Raw genomic sequence first — 19,678 nt, forward strand, 5'->3', positions numbered from 1 at the left:
CGCTGTCCACACTATGAGAGAAAGCTGAATCAAACAAACTCTCCTCAAGATCACCAATGCTCAGTGTACTTACATTTGAGTACACCTCCACACTCTGAACGCAAGCATCGGACTCATCCTCATCTAACTCCGAAGAAGCTGCTGCTGAAACTATCTCATCACCACAATCTCCAGCTCCCTTATCCTCTACAACTAACTTAGAGTCTAGATCCTGACAAATATCATCAAGGGTCACTGACAAAGTAACTCCCTCAACTGACAAGGTAGCCCTGGCTGAAACAAACTCCAGCCACTCAAACTCTACCTCATCCTCATCTATGGGTTCTGGCAACACTGAATCAAGGAACCCATCTCCAACAACTGTCGACGCTAAATCTATGCCCAAAGCCAAAAATAAAAATCCAAATACACTACAACACTCATCATCCTCACTCACAGCAACGGATGAATTTGGAATGCTAGTGTATATATCCTCTAACTGCATCTCCTCTACCGACTCTGACCACGTACACAACTCGACGTCAACCTGTGGATAGGCTCTAGTGTAGCATGGAGTGTCATCAGACAAAACATCTATAACACTCCCATCCTGAGTGTCGTCACTAGAACTCTCCATGCTCACATCCTCAGCACAAGAATATAACACTATCTCTTGTACCAAACCCATACTGTGACTGCTATCATAAATATCAAAACTGTCAGAGCTCAAACTCTCCTCGCAGTCATCACTCAATATCATGCACGGGGCATCATCACCAATGCAACTCACAGCATCCTCGAAAGTGTCTTCAGATGTGTCCATACTAACAACTCTTACATCAACTGTAGGAATCTCAACTGCAGACACGGATCGTTGTACACATGAATCATCGTCAACTTGTACACCAACAATGTTGGAGCCCAAACTGAAATCAAGTGTCCCCTCTGTAATACTCTGATCACCAAGTACACCACTGCGAGACTCCATAGAAGCCTCGGGCCTATCTAAGGAAGCCACTGCCTCTTGAACTGGAGCCACGCTACTGAAGCTGACATACACATCCCCAATGACAATTCCCTCCGAAGAAGAATCTGAATGATCAGAGATGACTACAGCATCAACTGCCTCTGTAGAACCCACAGTAACTGCTTTGAGAGCCTCAACCCAGTGATGCTCGACACTACTGTCCTCCAGTGGCACAGAAACATCCACTGAGTCTGTTGCGACAAACCTATCATCAACACTACGGGTGGTAATAGTAGGTGCTGAACTAGATAATGGTACAAAACTCAAGTCTTCTCCCCTGCGAACCCGATGTCAGCCTGCTAAAAGTAGAAGTAAAATATTTCGCTGCCTTGTCAACTGTAGCCGGATTCGAAAATCTCTCTGCAAATCGCTACTGATGCAATCTTAATTTCTTGACACTTTCCACCAAAGCATCTAACTCTGTTCTCTTCCCTCTACTACTGTGTCGACTTCCCGAACTCGACCTCCTGTATCTATCCATTAAGAAATAGAAATGCTGATCACTTTGATGATAATCTCATACAAATAATGACATCAATTCCCATAGGATTGCAAGAACCTGGCTCTGATACCACTGTAATGACCTTGCTCAAATCTGACATTAAAATGCTGATTGAAGGCTCAAAGAATTTCGTCAAACACTTCACATACAACGGTCATATGACTGATATAACATTTCAATTTGCTTTAATGACTCTTTTCTTCAATTAGCATCAATGAGAATGTTTACAAATGACTCTAAATTGACTAAACAATGACCTAAGATGAATATGCAACTTATTTTGACAATATTCAATGCATATATGTGACTGAAACTACTTGCAATATGCAGATACAGCAACTAGTAATTATGACAAACACTTTGGATGCAACCTAAGATGACATTTATGCACTTACAGCGAAGTGGTATTTTAACAAACATTTGGTATGCATAATTATAACATTATTTATGTCAAAAAACGAGAACCTACAACCAATTGACATTTTTACAAACAATTGGCATGCAAACTAATAAGTTGATCATGAATGGCAATAACATATTCAATTACAATAGTAGTTGATCAACAACTTATATCTCCTTCTTTGCAATAAAATGTCTACTACAATGATGCTATAAATTGGTCAAGACTCTTGGCTTACAATTGTTTGACAATAGTGCCAAATTTGATTTTTTGAGTATTCACTTATAGTAGCAATTAAAATGCCTATGATGACAATGCAAACCACTTAGTGAATGCAAGGACCTAGTAATGATGACGCCCAATGTTGTTGATGAAGAAACAATAAAAATCCAAAGTGATAGGCACCTTCCAAGCTCAAATCGAAATACTCAAGCTGCTGCCCCTGTTCTTGCCTGACAAAAGTTTAGATAATTAATTGCAGCACCAAACGCCTTCCAATTTGCCCCTAAAATGATTGTCTTGACGATAGGAATTGAATGCAACAATACTCAAAATGATTGACCTCCTCAATCGAAAGGTATGAGCAAAAACATGAGACTCACATAGGCTGATCAACATCCGTGACAACAGATTATGAAGGTCTATAATGATCCTGCTCAATAACATAATCAATCTCAGCAATACATCAGTTGCCGAAGTAACTTCTCCATCAAATGCAACAATACATCAGCTGTTGCAAGTACAATAATACATCAACTATTGTACTCAAATAATCTCCACCGTGAAGCACAAGATTGGACTTCTGAAGTAAAGCCCACAATCAGCAATAATTTAGCTGGTATCTCATAGCCTCAAAATTGAGTAACCAATGAGGGTTTTCGTCCTCAAAGATCCTCCAATGGCTGAAACCCTAGCTGGCTTCTCCACCAAATAATCACATCAAACAATCATCAATTCCTAGATGATGAGAATGAGGCCCATGATGTTTATTTATACTTTTTCCTCAAGAGGTTGGCCCAAAATCTAGAAGCTTCCAGAAATTATTTTATTTCTATTAAGTGACTTTATGATATATTATTTTATTTAAGTCACTTTATTAAATTAATTAAATATAAAGTTACCTTTTAATATTTATTTATTTGATAACTTTATAAATAATTAACTTAATACCACTTATTTATTTAATTAAAATAATTAATTAGTCATTCTCATAAAATATTCATTATTCTGGACAACTTAATTAATTAAATCAAATTACCTCCAAAATGGGGACATTACAGCCTGCCCCTCCTAAAATTACTTGTCCCCAAACAATCTCAGCAACAAGTACTATTCTCCTCCACTTGAATCCCAAGTAAAGACCTATGTAATGTCCCATTCATCACCAAACAACTCCTGTAAAGAAATCATCAACATCAACAGTACAAAAATCAGCAACTGAGAAACTGCACTCAACACCCAAATAACTGACATCATTGACAAAATCATCTCAAGACCAACTGTAGATGCCGATAGAAGAAACCACTCTGCAGAACTCAAGCCAACTGAAACATCGACTTTGTCAAAACTCAAGTCCTTGTCTAACTGATACTCGCACCCAACTGCACTATTGATATGACAACAGCCATAAGTACTTGAGTCACTGCCACCAAATCCAATCTCTGATAAACTGTCCTGGGTGTGTCAATACTGTAGGTTTTGTAACTTGCAATTGCCAATTCCATCTGCAAAAGATGGTGCCAATCCATCCCATAATGGATGGTAAGAAACTGCAACCAATCTACACCTGTGTGAAATCAAATCTTCTATCTTTGGGTCAAAAGAAAAATGATGAGCATACCCCACCGTATAATGCCGGTAGGAACCCCCAAACTCCGCTATTGGCTCACCATCACTGAACTGGGAATCAGCAAATGGCTCCAATCTCTGACTTCGAGTGGCTGTAGGCTAGATAGGACCCTGTGCAATCTGCTCAACAAACCCCACCTCAAAATCCTTGTGAGGTAGCATAGTAGAAAGGAACACTATAATCTCCCCAACCAATCTGCAAATAGCAGTAGTACCTCAGATGAGAACACCTTCTGACACTTTATGCGAGTCTAGACGAACACTTGCACTATCCAGCAAATACTCCATGAATGGTTCAGTGCAGTAAAAATTATATGAGGAAGCATCAACATACTCCCTCGCACACCACAACTAATCCCTTTGTAAAGGTGGCATGGCCAACTGTACCACAGTCATTTGTGTAAGAAGAATCAATCTGGAGACTCGACTCCACTGGTATCCCAAACTCATCGGGACCAGGTACTCCCAAATCCTGAACATGTGTGTCAGCCCCAACAACATGTTCCTTAGTAACAACTGCAGGAGCGTACTCACCACCAACCACCTCAATATACAAATGAACTGGGTCTGGGGCTGGTGTAGACCGCAAATGCTCCAACTCCATAGTCACCTCCTCTAACTGAAACTGCGACTCATGTAGATCTCGCTGTGTGTCCTCCAAAGCCTCAGTAGTCGCTGTGAGCTCTTGGGTAAGCTCACTCACCTCCTCACGATCCAAGAGTGTCTCATAGGCTGTATTCCCCCACTCAACCAGGTGATCACGGTCGGCTACCAACTGTAAGTAATCTTGTCTCAAAACCCTGACAGCTTCATGCAAGGTATGAGCCTTTGCCAAAGAAAGGTAACCACCGCTGGACTCATCTGTCATAGAAGCACCCCAACTAGTAATGGCCAACAACTGACGAGCAATATCAAAATGCTCAAGAGCAGTAGTGATATCTCTCTCGCCAACTCTTAACTAGTTGGTCATATGGTGACTCTGCACTATGGGCCTCCTATGAACAGTCTCAAACATGCTGTCCACACTATGAGAGAAAGCTGAATCAAACGAACTCCCCTCAACATCACCAACGCTCAATGTACTTACATCTGAGTACACCTCCACACTCTGAATGCAAGCATCAGACATCCTCATCTAACTCCGAAGAAGCTACTACTAAAACTATCTCATTATCACAATCTCCAGCTCCCTCGTCCTCTGCAACTAACTGAGAGTCCAGATCCTGACAAATATCATCAGGGGTCACTGACAAAGTAACTCCCTCAACTGAAAATGTAGCCCTGGCTAAAACAAACTCCTGCTGCTTAGACTCTACGTCATCCTCATCTATGGGTTCCGGCAACACTGAATATTTTATGAAGATGACTAATTATTTATTTTAATTAAATAAATATGTGGTAATAAGTTAATTATTTATAAAGTTATCAAATTAATAAATATTGAAAGGTAACTTTTTATTTAATTAATTTAATAAAGTGACTAATATATCATAAAATCACTTAAGAAAAATAAAATAATTTCTGGAAGCTTCTAGATTTTGGGCCAACCTCTTGAGAAAAAATTATAAATAGACATCATGGGCCTCATTCTCATCATCCAAGAATTGATGATTATTTGATGTGATTATTTGGTGGAGAAGCCAACTAGGGTTTCAGCCATTGGAGGACCTTTGGGGATGAAAACCCTCATTGGTTATGCAATTTTTGTAAGGAAACTTAGGTGCGGAAACAACTTCCTACACTAATCTCATAAGGAAAGTATGATGCAAATCCTATTAAAATCTTCTACACTTATAGATTCAAAATCATGTAAACAACAATATTGCAGCCAACTATGCATACAGAAAATAGACAGAGAAAGAAACACATAACACAAAGATTTGCCAATGGGGAAAAACCTTTCGGTAAAACAACCCCACCCCTCTAGAACCTGCACAATGTATTATCTTCAACAAAAGGTTACAATACACTTGCAGTGCAAGCTCAACAGCAACAACAAAAGACTCCAATAGCAACTTGCAGTACCAACAATATACCCTCTCGCATCACTTCTTTTCGGTAAAACAACCCCACCCCTCCAGAACCTGCACAATGTATTATCTTCAACAAAAGGTTACAATACAGTTGCAGTGCAAGCTCAACAGCAACAACAGAAGACTCCAATTGCAACTCGCAGTACCAACAATACACCCTCTCGCAGTACTCAAATATCTTAGTTGCCACATGTCTTTAACTGTCATTGAATCTTCCTAAGATAGCTCTTACGTGTCATAGGAATCCATCGTAGCCATTTTAGCCATGATCTCCTTACACACAATTCAAGATGTCGACACATCAACATTATTTGCAAGAAAAACATTTTACAAAACAAATAATAAGAATAGGAATTATACAAGGTTGAGACACCTTATTCCTAACAATTTTGAGGCTGTGAAATCCCAGCTGAATTATTGTTGATTGTGGGCTTTACTTCAAAAGTCCAATCTTGTGCTTCATTGTGGAAATTATTTGAGTACAATAGCTGATGTATTATTGTACTTTCTGAATAAAGGGTTTAAAGGTTATTACTTGTAGATTAGATTTAGTGTTGGCTGCTACATTACCCGTGAACAGTGATCTACTACAGTGATCCGCTACGGTGTCACTACAGTGTTCGCTATAGTATTTTGTAAAGTTTCAATTGCATTTTCAGACCTTCATAATCTGCTGTCATGGAGGTTGATCAGCCTATGCAAGAATAGGGGCAGCTACTTCAGAAATTCGATTTAGGCTTATGAGATCATCATTTCATGTGATATTGCCTGCCTCTTCATCAATGGCATATGGCGATTTGATATATCAGGTTCCTTTGTGATTTACATGCATTTTCATGATTACATAGGTGCATTTTATTGAGCTGTTGTAGGTGAACATTGAAGTCAGATTTTGTATTGCACATAAAATTGATAGTGTTGCAGCTGTAGATGATTATTGTTCATTTCAGATTTTGGCATTGTATGAGATATCATTGCAAAGCCAAGAGTCTTGGCTAATCTATGTCACTATTGGATGCGAATTGTTAGTCAATAAATGGGTTGCATGTCTATTGTCTGGCATAATGTTCATTTTGATTAAAGTATTGGGTTGCATGCCAAGTGTTTGTAAAAATGTGCTTGGCTATAGGTATGCATTAATTCATTAGGAACTCATGTGAAGGAAAGTGCATTTCATTCTTAGCTCATTGTTAGATCATTTGGCATTCATTATTAAACATTCGCATCACCCTCTTTCAGTCAAAGGGCAGACCTTGCAAACTGAAATATTATAACAGTCATATATCCATTGTATGCCAATTGTTTGACATAATGTCGAGTGGCTGAAGATGAATAATTTACATATAGAAATCATTGAAGTGCATTGTACATGATAACAGGAGGTTGTATATGCATCTAGATGATAGTTTAGACATTAAAGTGTTGAATTGTAATCATTTGAAGTCTCTTTTCAACATTTATCAAGCATACAATCAGTCTGATAACTCAGACCAGCAAGTTAGAAGTTTGCATGTGAATTGTTTAACGAAATTCCTTGAGCTTTCAATCAACATTTTGAGGTCAGACTTGAGTAGGGTCATTACAGTGGTATCAGAGCTCTGATCTCGCCATCCTGTGGGAATTGATTTCATTATTTGTATGAGATTATTATCAGAGTGATCAGCATTTCTATTTCCCAGCCGTGGATGGATACAGGAGGTTAAGTTCGAGAAGTCGACACAGTAGTAGAGGGAAGAGAACAGAGTTAGATGCTTTGGTGGAAGGTGTCAAGAAATTAAGATTGCATCAGCAGTGACTTGCAGAGAGATTGTTGGATCTGGCTACAGTTGACAGAGTAGCGAGATATTTTACTTCTGCTTTTAGTAGGCCGACATTGGATTCGCAGGAGAGAAGACTTGAGTTTTCTTCATCCGCTGATTGTGATGCTGATATACCATTATCTAGTTTAGCACCTGCTATTACCATCCGTAGTGTTGATGATAGTTTTGTTGCACCAGACTCAGTGGATGTTTTTGTGCCACTAGAGGACAGTAGTGTTGAGCATCATTGGGTTGAGGCTCCCAGAGCAGTTACTGTGGGTTCTACAGAGGCAGTTGATGCTGTAGTCATCTCTGATCATTCAGATTCTTCTTCGGAGGGAATTGTCATTGGGGATGTTTATGTCGGCTTCAGTAGCAAGGCTCCAGTTTAGGAGGCAGTGGCTTCCTCAGATAGGCCCAAGGCTTCTATGGAGTCTCCCAGTGGTGTACTTAGTGATCAGAGTGTTACAGAGGGGACACTTGATTTCAGCATTGTTGGTGTACAGGTTGACGATGAGTCATGTGTACAGCGATCCATGTCTGCAGTTGAGATTCCTGCAGGTGATGTGAGAGTTGTTAGTATGGACACCTCTGAGGACACTTTCGAGGATGCTATGAGTTGCATTGGTGACAATGCCCTCTGTATGATATTGAGTGATGACTGCGAGGAGAGTTTGAGCTCTGATAGTTTTGATATTTATGATAGCAGTCACAGTATGGGTTTGGTATAGGAGACAGTGTTATATTCCTATGCTGAGGATGTGAGCATGGAGATTTCTAGTGACGACACTCAGAATGGGAGTGTTATAGATGTTTTGTCCGATGACACTCCATGCTACAGTATAGCTTATCCACAGGTCGACATCGAGTTGTGTACGTGGTCAAAGTCGGTAGAGGAGATGCAATAGAGGATATATACACTAGCATTCCAGATTCATCCGTTGCTGTGAGTGAGGATGATGAGTACTGTAGTGTATTTGGATTTTTATTTCTGACTTTGGGCATAGATATAGCGTCGACAGTTGGTGGAGATGGGTTCCTTGATTCAGTGTTGTCGGAACCCATAGATGAGGATGAGGTAGAGTCTGAGTGGCAGGAGTTTGTTTCAGCCAGGGCTACCTTCTCAGTTGAGGGAGTTACTTTGTCAGTGACCCTTGATGATATTTGTCAGGATCTGGACTCTTAGTTGCAAAGGACGAGGGAGCTGGAGATTGTGATGATGAGATAGTTTCAGCAGTAGCTTCTTCGGAGTTAGATGAGGATGAGTCCAATGCTTGCATTCTGTTGGTGATCTTGAGGGGAGTTCATTTGATTCAGTTTTCTCTCATAGTGTGGATAGTGTATTTGCGATGGTTCATAGGAGGCCTGTAGTGCAGAGTCACCATGTGACCAGCCAGTTGAGAGTTGGCAAAAGAGATATCACTACTGCTCTTGAGCATTTTGATACAGCTTGTCAGTTGTTGGCCGTTACTGGTTGGGGCGCTTCTATGACAGATGAGTGCAGCGGTGGTTACCTTTTTTCGACAGAGGTTCATGCCTTGCATGAAGTTGTCAGGGTTTTGAGACAGGATTACTTACAGTTGGTAGCCAATTGTGATCACCTGGTTGAGTGGGGGAGTACAGCCTATGAGGCACTCTTGGATCATGAGGAGGAGGTGAGTGAGCTTACCCAGGAGCTCACAGCGACTACTGAGGCTTTCGAGGACACACAGCGAGATCTACAAGAGTCGCAGTTTCACTTAGAGGAGGTGATCGTGGAGTTGGAGCATTTGCGGTCTACACCAGCCCCAGACCCAATTCATTTGTATATTGAGGTGGTTGGTGGTGAGTACGCTCCTATAGTTGTTATTGAGGAACATGTTGTTGGGGCTGACACACATGTTCAGGATTTGGGAGTATCTGGTCCTGATGAGTTTGGGATACTAGTGGAGTTGAGTCTCCAGATTGATTCTTCTCACATAGATGACAGTGTGGTACAGTTGGTCGTGCCACCTTTACAGAGGGATCAGTTGTGGTGTGCGAGGGAGTATGTCGATGCTTCCTCATATAATTTTTACTGCACTAAACCGTTCATGGAGTATTTTTTGGATAGTGCAAGTGTTCGTCTGGACTCGCATAAAGTGTCAGAAGGTTTTCTCATCCGAGGTACTAGTGCTATTTGCAGATTGGTTGGGGAGATTATAGTGATCCTTTCTATTATGCTACCTCACAGGGATTTTTAGGTGGGGTTTGTTGAGCAGATTGCACAGGTTCCTATCTAGCTTACAGCCACTCGAAGTCAGAGATTGGAGCCATTTGCTGATTCCTAATTCAGTGATGGTGAGCCAGTAGTGGAGTTTGGGGCTTCCTACCGGCATTATACGATGGGGTATGCTCATCATTTTTTTTTTGACCTAGAGATAGAAGATTTGATTTCACGCAGGTGTAGATCGGCTGCAGTTTCTTACCATCCATTATGGGATGGATTGGCACCATCTTTTGTAGATGGAATTGGCAGTTGCAAGTTACACAGCCTGCAGTATCGACACACCCAGGATAGTTTATCAGAGATTGGATTTGGTGGCAGTGACTCAGGTACCTATGGCTGTTGTCATATCCACAGTGTAGTTGGGTGCGAGTGTCAGTTATACAGGGACTTGAGTTTTGACAGAGTCAATGTTTCAGTTGGCTTGAGTTCCGTAGAGTGGTTTCTTCTATCGGCATCTAGAGTTGTTCTTCAAATGATTTTTTCAGTTATGTCAGTTGTTTGGGTGTTTAGTGCAGTTTCTCAGTTGCTGATTTTTGTACTGTTGATGCTGATGATTTCTTCACAGGAGCTGTTTGGTGATGATTGGGACATTACACAGGTCTTCACTTGGGATCTAGGTGGAGGAGAATGGTATTTGTTGTTGAGATTGCTTGGGGACAAGCAATTTCAGGAGGGGCGGACTGTAATGTCCCTGTGTTGGAGGTAATTTGATTTAATTAATTTAATTAATTAAGTTGTCCAAAATAATGAATATTTTATGAGGATGACTAATTATTTATTTTAATTAAATAAATAAGTGGTATTAAGTTAATTATTTATAAAGTTATCAAATAAATAAAAATCAAAAGGTAACTTTATATTTAATTAATTTAATAAAGTGACTAATATATCATAAAGTCACTTAATAAAAATAAAATAATTTCTAGAAGTTTTTAGATTTTGGGCCAACCTCTTGAGGAAAAAGTATAAATAGACATCATGGGCCTCATTCTCATCATTCAGGAATTGATGATTGTTTGATGTGATTATTTGGTGGAGAAGCCAGCTAGGGTTTCAGCCATTGGAGGACTTTGGGGAGGAAAACCCTCATTGGTTACGCAATTTTGACACGATGAAATACCAGCTGAATTATTGCTGATTGTGGGCTTTACTTCAAAAGTCCAATCTTGTGCTTCATTGTGGAAATTATTTGAGTACAATAGCTGATGTATTATTGTACTTTCTGAATAAAGGGTTTAAAGGTTATTACTTGCAAATTAGATATAGTGTTGGTTGCTACATTATCCGTGAACAGTGCTCCACTACAGTGTCGCTATAGTGTTCGCTATAGTATTTTGTAAAGTTTCAATTGCATTTTCAGACCTTCATAATCTGCTGTAATGGAGGTTGATCAGCCTATGCAAGAATAGGGGCGTGTACTTCAGAAATTCAATTTGGGCTTATGAGATCATCATTTCATGTGATATTGCCTACCTCTTCATCAATGGCATATGGCGATTTGAAAGATCAGGTTCCTTTGTGATTTACATGCATTTTCATGATTACATAGGTGCATTTTATTGAGCTGCTGCAGGTGAACATTGAAGTTAGATTTTGTATTGCACATAAAATTGATTGTGTTGCAGCTGTAGATGATTATTCTTCATTTCAAATTTTGGCATTGTATGAGATATCATTGCAAAGCCAAGAGTCTTGGCTAATCTATGTCACTATTGGATGCAAATTGTTAGTCAATAAATGGATTGATAAGTTGCATGTCTATTGTCTGGCATAATGTTCATTTTGATTAAAGTATTGGGTTGCATGCCAAGTGTTTGTAAAAATGTGCTTGGCTATGGGTATGCATTAATTCATTAGGATCTCATGTGAAGGAAAGTGCATTTCATTCTCAGCTCATTGTTAGATCATTTGGCATTCATTATTAAACATTTGCATCACCTTCTTTCAGTCAAAGGGCAGACCTTGCAAACTGAAATATTATAAGTCATATACCCATTGTATGCCAATTGTTTGACATAATGTCGAGTGGCTGAAGATGAATAATTTACATATAGAAATCATTGAAGTGCATTGTAAATGATAAAAAGGAGGTTGTATATGCATCTAGACGATAGTTTAGACATTAAAGTGTTGAATTGTAATCATTTGAAGTCTCCTTTCAACATTTATCAAGCATACAATCAGTCTGATAACTCAGACCAGCAAGTTAGAAGTTTGCATGTGAATTGTTTAACGAAATTCCTTGAGCTTTCAATCAGCATTTTGAGGTCAGACTTGAGCAAGGTCATTACATAACCAATACGTTTCCTCAACACAGTTGGCTGCCAATAAACATACTGCACGTTCCACAACAACGACCTTTCCAGAAAAATCACAAGCCCTTGCTATCACAAACATAGCTGCACCAAGTCTTCTACTACAATCCAAGGTCGTTGATATTAATGCCACCTCGCTAATTGGATATGACAAGTATGCTACCACCTATCTTTGACATTATTCCTATACACTAGTCTACTACTAGTCTTAAACAAACATATTGTAACTCATCCATAACTCAACATAAGATCCAATGAACATAGGAATGATATCTAAACTCATCCTTCTACACAAATCTAAGCTCACATAGCTTAATCTATCATATGCCAACTTCGTTGTAGTAAAAATCATCATGTGATATACAAAAAACCTGTCTGTCATGATCACATAAACATATGTTGTCATCAATAACAAAACTTGTCATCAATACAACACATAAACAATGCATCAATACATTTGAGTGCCAACCAAATCTCTATTTCTAAAAGGTAGTATTGATAACCTTATATTTGAAGAGATGGTACTGAATCTTGGCTTAAGGAGACTTAAACACCCTTGTTGTTATGGGATAAGTTGGTTTCAGGATGACCGTATGGTGCAGTCAGAGAGCGGTGTTGGGTTAATTTCAATATTGGACCTGACAAGGATGAGGTATTATGTGATTTGATTAACATGAGTGCTTGTCATGTTCTATTAGGTAGACCTTGGCAATATGAAAGAGGAGCTATGCATGATTGTAGAAGAAACATGATCTCAATAGAAAAGGATGGGCAAAAGGTCACTTTAGTTTCTTTGCAGGAGGAAGAGGGTAGAAGTGCAAGGAACCCGAGTCTTATGAAGACTTACTGTTTGGCGACTCAAGGTTTTGAAGATCAATTAGGGAATAAGGTGAAGCAAATTGTTGAGGACAACTTAGAGGTTGATAAAATACAAAACGATCTTGTAATCAGATCTGAAGGAAAGAGTTTACTGAGCGATGACAAAGATAAAAATATGCAGCAACAGAAGTAGACTTTACTTGCCAAGGTTTGAGTAAAAACTAGTGGCAAAGGCAAGTTGATCAAGATGGATAAGCAAAGCAGAGGCAGTAAGAGTAGTAAACAATTGTTATCTAGTGATGGAGGTTATAATATAATTTAGAGAAATTTGGTGAATCTGACAGTAGTAGCCAACTTGTAGATAATGAAGGTTTTAGTTAGAGAAGATATTTGTATCAAGAATGAGCATGGGATTTATGTTATGAGTCTTGCAAATGTTCATAAGTTCCTCTTATGGAATATCTTTACTCAGCTTGGGTGTCTGGTTCAAGAACATCCTTGGGCCATTGGCAACCTTGCATTACCAAAAATATTTGTTTGTTTTAGTTCCTATTTGTTCCATTTTTAGTGCTTTTGGAGTCGATTTTTCAGTTTGTCTCTCTTTGAATTGCATAGCTGAGGATTTGTTTAAGGGTTCCAATAGATTTCGTGTCTAGGTTTGCATCTCAATCCGTTCTTTTCTAATAGAGATTTCTTCAATTTGGATTTGGTTCTATTTGTTGTTCTTTTTCTAATGGTCAAATTGGGTTTTCTCATAGTAACGAGAATCGCCCAAAAATCGCTTGAATTGGCGATTCCACGACCAGATTCATGCTGGGCGATTTTTTTTGCATTGTGAATCGGTATCGCCGATTTCTGGGCCATGAATCGCCTGAATCTCTGATTCAGGAGATTCATGTAAAAATCGCCAAAATCGCCTTTAAAAATTGGCCATGAATCACCCGCGGCATGTAAAAAGGGAAGTTGATTTTTTTTTAAAAATCACTTTGTTTTTGACCTATTCTCTTTGTTATAACCCTAAAGGGCCTTCTATTTGTTAAGCATGAGTAGAAAAGAGGAAAAGTGAGAGAGAAGAAGAGAAAAGAAAAGCCATAGGTTTCCAACCGGCAAGAAGGAGGAGCACCAAAGAGATTAGCAGGCCATTTGGGGAGCCCATCAATTGCTTTGGGAGCATTAAGGAGTCAATATCAACACTCCTCAACTCATTTGCAAGAGGTAAGTGCTTATTTTTTTCTTGCATGTTAGTGTATTATGCATTTTTTGTTAAATTTTTAGTGTATTATGCGTTTTTTGTTAAATTTCTATAGTTTTCAAGAATTTTAGTGTAAATCTTGAATGTTATTTATTTTTACTAAGTTGCAAGCTAGGGTTTGTTGTTTTCTAATTTTTATTAGCTTCAAACTTTGATATTTTACATAAAAAAATTTATTGCAGCAGCCTTTACTCTCATTTTTTGCAAATTCCAATGGGTAAAAAAGATGAATGTTGGAAATATAATGAAGAGTTTCGTGGAAGAACCAAATATCAAACAAAATGCATGTTTTGTAAAGAAAAAACAACTTCCGGGGGTATTTATAGATTGAAATTCCACATTGTTGCTATACCTGGACACGATTTTACAGTTTGCACTCACCAAACTCCTGAGGCAAAATGCACTTACTTAATGGCATTAGAAAAAATTGAAAAAGACAAGGCAAATAGGAAAATGCAAGTTGACGGGTTAAGGGGTATTGGCTCCCATGTTCCCGCATCCGCAGCCGCATCCACATCTGCATCTGCATCTGCATCAGCTTCCGCATCCGTAGGTTGTGTTGGAGAGGGTTCTTCTAGGCCTCCTTTTTATCCTAGTTCTTCTGCTCGTGCTAGTGCTAGTGTTAGTCGATCACATACTGAGACAGAGTCCCACACCAACCTATTGCAGCCTAGAGTGCGAAAAAACAGAATGGATAGTTACTTTGTGCCCCGCACTACTCTTGGTTCCCAACCCACGCTTGAGGGCATGGGTTTGAACAAGGAGATTCACGATGCTACCAGAAAGGAGATATGCAAAGTTTGGTACTTTTGCAACATTCCATTTATTGCAGCCAAGTAATTGATTCTTTTTTCTTTGTTTTCTTTAAAGTTAAAATTAAAAGTAAAAGTAAAACTTTAATTATATCTACTTGTTTTATAATTTGAGTCTTTGACATCTAAACTTTTATTTGTGACAGGGCTCCTTATTGGCAGAATATGATAGATGCAGTTGCTATTTGTGGTCCGGGGTTTAAAGCCCCAACTAAGGCTGAGTTGAGCAGATACCTCCTGGATGAGATGGTAGAGGACATGAGGGTTGACCTCGAGGAGAACCGAAAGGAATGGATTGCAAAGGGTTGCACCATCATGACTGATGGTTGGACCGATAGGAGGAATAGAACACTCCTCAATTTTCTTGTATCCTGTGGAGGTGATTGATCATTCTACTTTCCTACATACATTGTAAATTTTGATTTGTTGAATGCTAATTCGTTAATGATCCATTTAATATTATAATTCGTTGTTTTGTTACTTGTAGAATATACCATGTTCATAAAATCCATTGATGCTTCCGCACACGTGAAAAATGCCACATATTTATGTGAGGCTATTGAGGAAGTTATAGCAGAGGTGGGGGAACAAAATGTGATTCAAGTGGTGATGGATAATGCAACAAATTATGTTGCAGCAAGTAAACTTTTAACTTTGCAAGTTTTGAAAATAAATTTATTTGAATTTTGAAATTTGAGTTTCTAATTGACTTAAAATTGTTGTAGGTAAACTTTTGATGGAGAGGCACCCCATCATATTTTGGTCTCCTTGTGCGGCACATTGCATTGACCTCATGTTGGAGGAAATTGGCAAACTTGAGTTTGTCAAGTCATGTGTGGAAAGGGCAAAAAACATATGCAAATTCATTTATAATCATGCATTTGTCCTTAGCACAATGAGGAAGTACACAAAAGGCAAGGAGTTAGCTCGCCCAGGTATCACGAAGTTTGCCTCGAATTTCATCACCTTGCAGTCTTTGTTGACATCAAGGGATGGATTGAGGAGCATGTTTGTTGGGCAAGAGTGGATTTGCTCTTCCTATGCTACGACCACTGAAGGGTTAGATGTGGCGGATTGCATATTTGATGAGGATGGTTTTTGGAAACCCGCTAGAAAAATCCTTAAGGTAAATTTATTGCAATTTAACATTTAGTATTTTGCTTTTACTTTAAGTTATATTATTTTATATTTAAGTTTTGACTCAATTTTTTTGTTTTACTTTATATGTAGGTCACTGAGCCCCTTGTAGCTTTGCTACGAACTGCTGATGGGGAGAAGCCCTCTATGGGCTACATTTATGAGGGCATGGATAGGGCCAAGGCGGCCATCAGAGCCCAATATGCAGGAGTGTAGGAGAGGTATGGCCCTATTTGGGACATCATCGATAGGAGATGGCAGAATCAGCTCCATCGACCCATCCACGCAGCAGCTTACTATCTGAATCCGGCATTTCGTTTCCGTCCTGAGTTCAAGGCGGATGCGGAGGTTCTCACTGGCTTATACACAGTGATTCAGAGATTGAGTAGCGATGAAAATAGCACTGCTGCGATTGTTGAGCTAGACCAGTTCAACAATAAGGAGGGGCCACTTTTCTCTGGCAGGATGGCCATAAATGCTCAGACAACAATACAACCAAGTAAAAATTAAATAATATATTCAATGTTCATGAATCTAGATTCTAAACTTAAAGTTGATTATATAATGCATTAATTTTAGAGTTGTAATTTGTAAATGAGACTAATTGTTTTTGTTTTTTCCTTATTTCAGATAGATGGTGGCAAATGTTTGGAGCCACAACCCCAAACCTTCAAAAAATTGCCATCCGCATTCTGAGTCAACCGAGCAGCTCTTCTGGATGTGAGTGCAGTTGGTCCATGTTCGAGCACATCCACTCGAAGAGGAGAAACAGGTTGACAGTGCAGAGGTTGAATGATCTTGTCTTTGTTCATTACAACCTTCATCTTAGGATCAGACAGATTTTGGGCGCTGACTCTTCTCCGATCATTCTGGAGGAGATTGATCCAGAATCAGAGTGGATCACAGAGATCGTGGACCCAGTCTTCACTGAGGAAGACCGCGTGTGGGTTGACTAGGTGGATGTAGAGGTTGAGGCTATGGCCAGGGCAGAGGAGGCAACTAGAGCACGTTCAGGCATTGGTAGACGCACACGCGCACACACAGACACAGGCCCTAGTGACGTTATTCATGAGCCCATTGCCCATGTAGGAGACATGGCTCGGCGGTCCTCTAGGACCTACCTTACACGCCTTTCTCATAGGTAAACTGGATACTCAGAGGCTGAGGTTGAGGCTGCAGCAGAGCTAGAGGATGATGATGAGGATGATGAGGCTTGAGCTGGAGCCTTGTTTCTATATTTTGTTTACACTGTATAGATATTGATAGTGATACTGAATCACTGATAGACATATGTTTCAAACTTTCATGGATCTTCATCTTAGATTTATACATACATTTATGATTTGATGTCTTATAGATCTTCATGATTTCGTCTTACTGATTCTATGATTTGAATCATTATGATCATTTGATTTTTATTTACTTCAGCTAGCATACAATTTACATTTTAGTACATAATGATAACATAGTTACGTATGTGATGGATTTTATGTTTCATGTTTATGTATGTTAGATTCTATTTGATAATGTTATAGTGTTTTTAAGTTATATTCAATAAAGGGTGCATGAAATAAGTCTTAAATTGTTAAAATCTTTACATTTAAAAGGTTTTTTCAAATTTGCCGATTCATCGCCGATTCACGGGCGATTCACGATTCGATTCGGCCGTGCCGATTCCGATTCACGTTACTTTGGTTTTCTGATCTTGTGAAGCTATTTTTGCAATTGGCAAAGCTTAATGGCACATTGTTCGATTTTCCTACATTCGTGGATGACCTCCTTGTACAATCTCATGACATTCTATTGGCCCTAAGCTATGTTCCCTTGAGGTTCCAGTACAAGGACGACGGGTGATGGCAGGACAAGTTTTCGAGATGGCAAACGGGGACCGCTATATATATAGGGAAATTTTAAAATATACATTGAAATTTGCAAATATTCATGTCATTCATATGGAACTAAGCACAAATCATGTCATTTAAACATTATAGGACCATAACAACATTTGAATGTCATCTAGGAAATAATATTCGATTTTAGTACCCAATTGTCAAAATGCATATCAATATTAGTGAACACTGAACAATTGTCAATATCACAATGTTATAATGATAATTATGATAAATCTGAAAATCAAAATTAAAATATGCCCAAAGCTATAGGCCGAAAGGGTAAAGGGCTACCATAAAGTAATAAGTATCCATGTATCATAATCATATTCATGTTCAACATAAAAAGCAAAACGTAGAAAAATGAAGCAGACTGCTGCTCCTATTCTGCCTCTACTGTCATGGCATCAAAATCAAAGTCCTCAGTATCATTCTCTATAGGAAGTGTAGTCTCATCTAATGGAACTCTAACCAATCCTGGTGTTGTGTCATCCTCATCTATCTGGGCCACATCCACAGGCTCAACATCCCATCGCAAAGTTGGTGTCTGCCTATACTGTAGAGTTTGACAATTGGCAAGTCGAAGAGCACGATGCACTATCACTAGCTTCTCCGCTCTTTTAGAGGTAAGTCTATTCCTCTTGATAGAGTGGATATATGAATATGTGGACAAATTCCTCTCTGTAGTTGAGGAACTAGCAACCTGTGCAACGAGGTGACTGACAAGTATTTTTAACTTAGGTGTATCTCTCCCATGCCAGGTCCACCATCCAATAGGATCTCTCTGTGCCAAAACAACTCTATCCAACCTTGCTTGTGGCTTACCCAAGTTTGGGCCACAAAGGTTGGTGAAGTCAAGGAACTGTGCATGAAGAGTAGAGGCATCTTGAGTTGAATACATCTTATCAATTGCTCTTGTGAAGCCATCCAAAACCTCAAGATCATCACATGAGAGGCCTCTTCCACCCAACTGTGCATACCATTTGGGATTTAAAGGAAAGACTACCATATGAAGTGGGGTATTCATCATGTTCCACCTCCGCGTCACAATAGGCCTAATATGCTCCTCATAAAACCCCAATGTAGGATCCTTTGCTGCAACAATTCTCTTCATCTTCCCCAACATGCTATCAATAGTCTCATAGATCTCTTCCAAACTAGGAGCGTCAGTATCAGCATATCTAATGACATCTACAATGGCTGCTATGACAGAGCAAATATATCTACAAGATGCAAACAAAAAATAAAATCATAATTATAATTTTAAGAATTTTAAGACTTAGTAGGAAAATCAGCAAGCAAAAGACTAATAATAAATTTAAAAATCAGCAACTTATTTCATTGTGGACCACGAACTCTCATCAAGGATCCTTTGCCTCACCACTTTTCCTTTAGAGGACTTAGAATTAGACCATCATCCCCACTCTAGATTCACCACCATCAATTGAAGGGCCTCATACACCTCAATCATCCTCTCCATCAAGATGAAATATGTGCAATACCTATAGCAACAATTATAAATTAAAATATTAATAAATTTAAACTTAAACATTAATGATTAAAATTTAAAACTAAAAGCATCACATGTAAGTAAACTTATTAATAAATTTTTTAAATA

The 19,678-nt window shown here is 38.9% G+C and overlaps 2 protein-coding genes across 3 annotated transcripts in view; both read left to right on the top strand.

The window, feature by feature from the left end:
- The window catches only part of LOC149576352 (putative copper-transporting ATPase HMA5), an 89,835-nt gene that overhangs the window by 57,408 nt on the left and 12,749 nt on the right, over positions 1 to 19,678 (top strand). The gene's annotated exons all lie outside the window — the stretch shown is intronic.
- On the top strand, positions 15,267 to 17,523 carry LOC149576353 (uncharacterized). 2 transcript variants are annotated; one of them, XM_089816977.1, is made up of 4 exons: positions 15,267 to 15,413; positions 15,522 to 16,160; positions 16,265 to 16,670; positions 16,802 to 17,523. In XM_089816977.1, exons 3-4 carry the CDS (start codon positions 16,637 to 16,639, stop codon positions 17,125 to 17,127), a joined length of 360 nt encoding a protein of 119 aa, XP_089673103.1. In that variant the 5' UTR covers positions 15,267 to 15,413; positions 15,522 to 16,160; positions 16,265 to 16,636; the 3' UTR covers positions 17,128 to 17,523. Both variants share the same exon structure in this region; 1 of them encodes a protein (XP_089673103.1).

Source organism: Cupressus sempervirens, chromosome 1 (assembly GCF_028749045.1).
Source record: "Cupressus sempervirens isolate cs-2001-9-10 chromosome 1, ASM2874904v1, whole genome shotgun sequence".
NCBI lineage: Eukaryota > Viridiplantae > Streptophyta > Pinopsida > Cupressales > Cupressaceae > Cupressus > Cupressus sempervirens.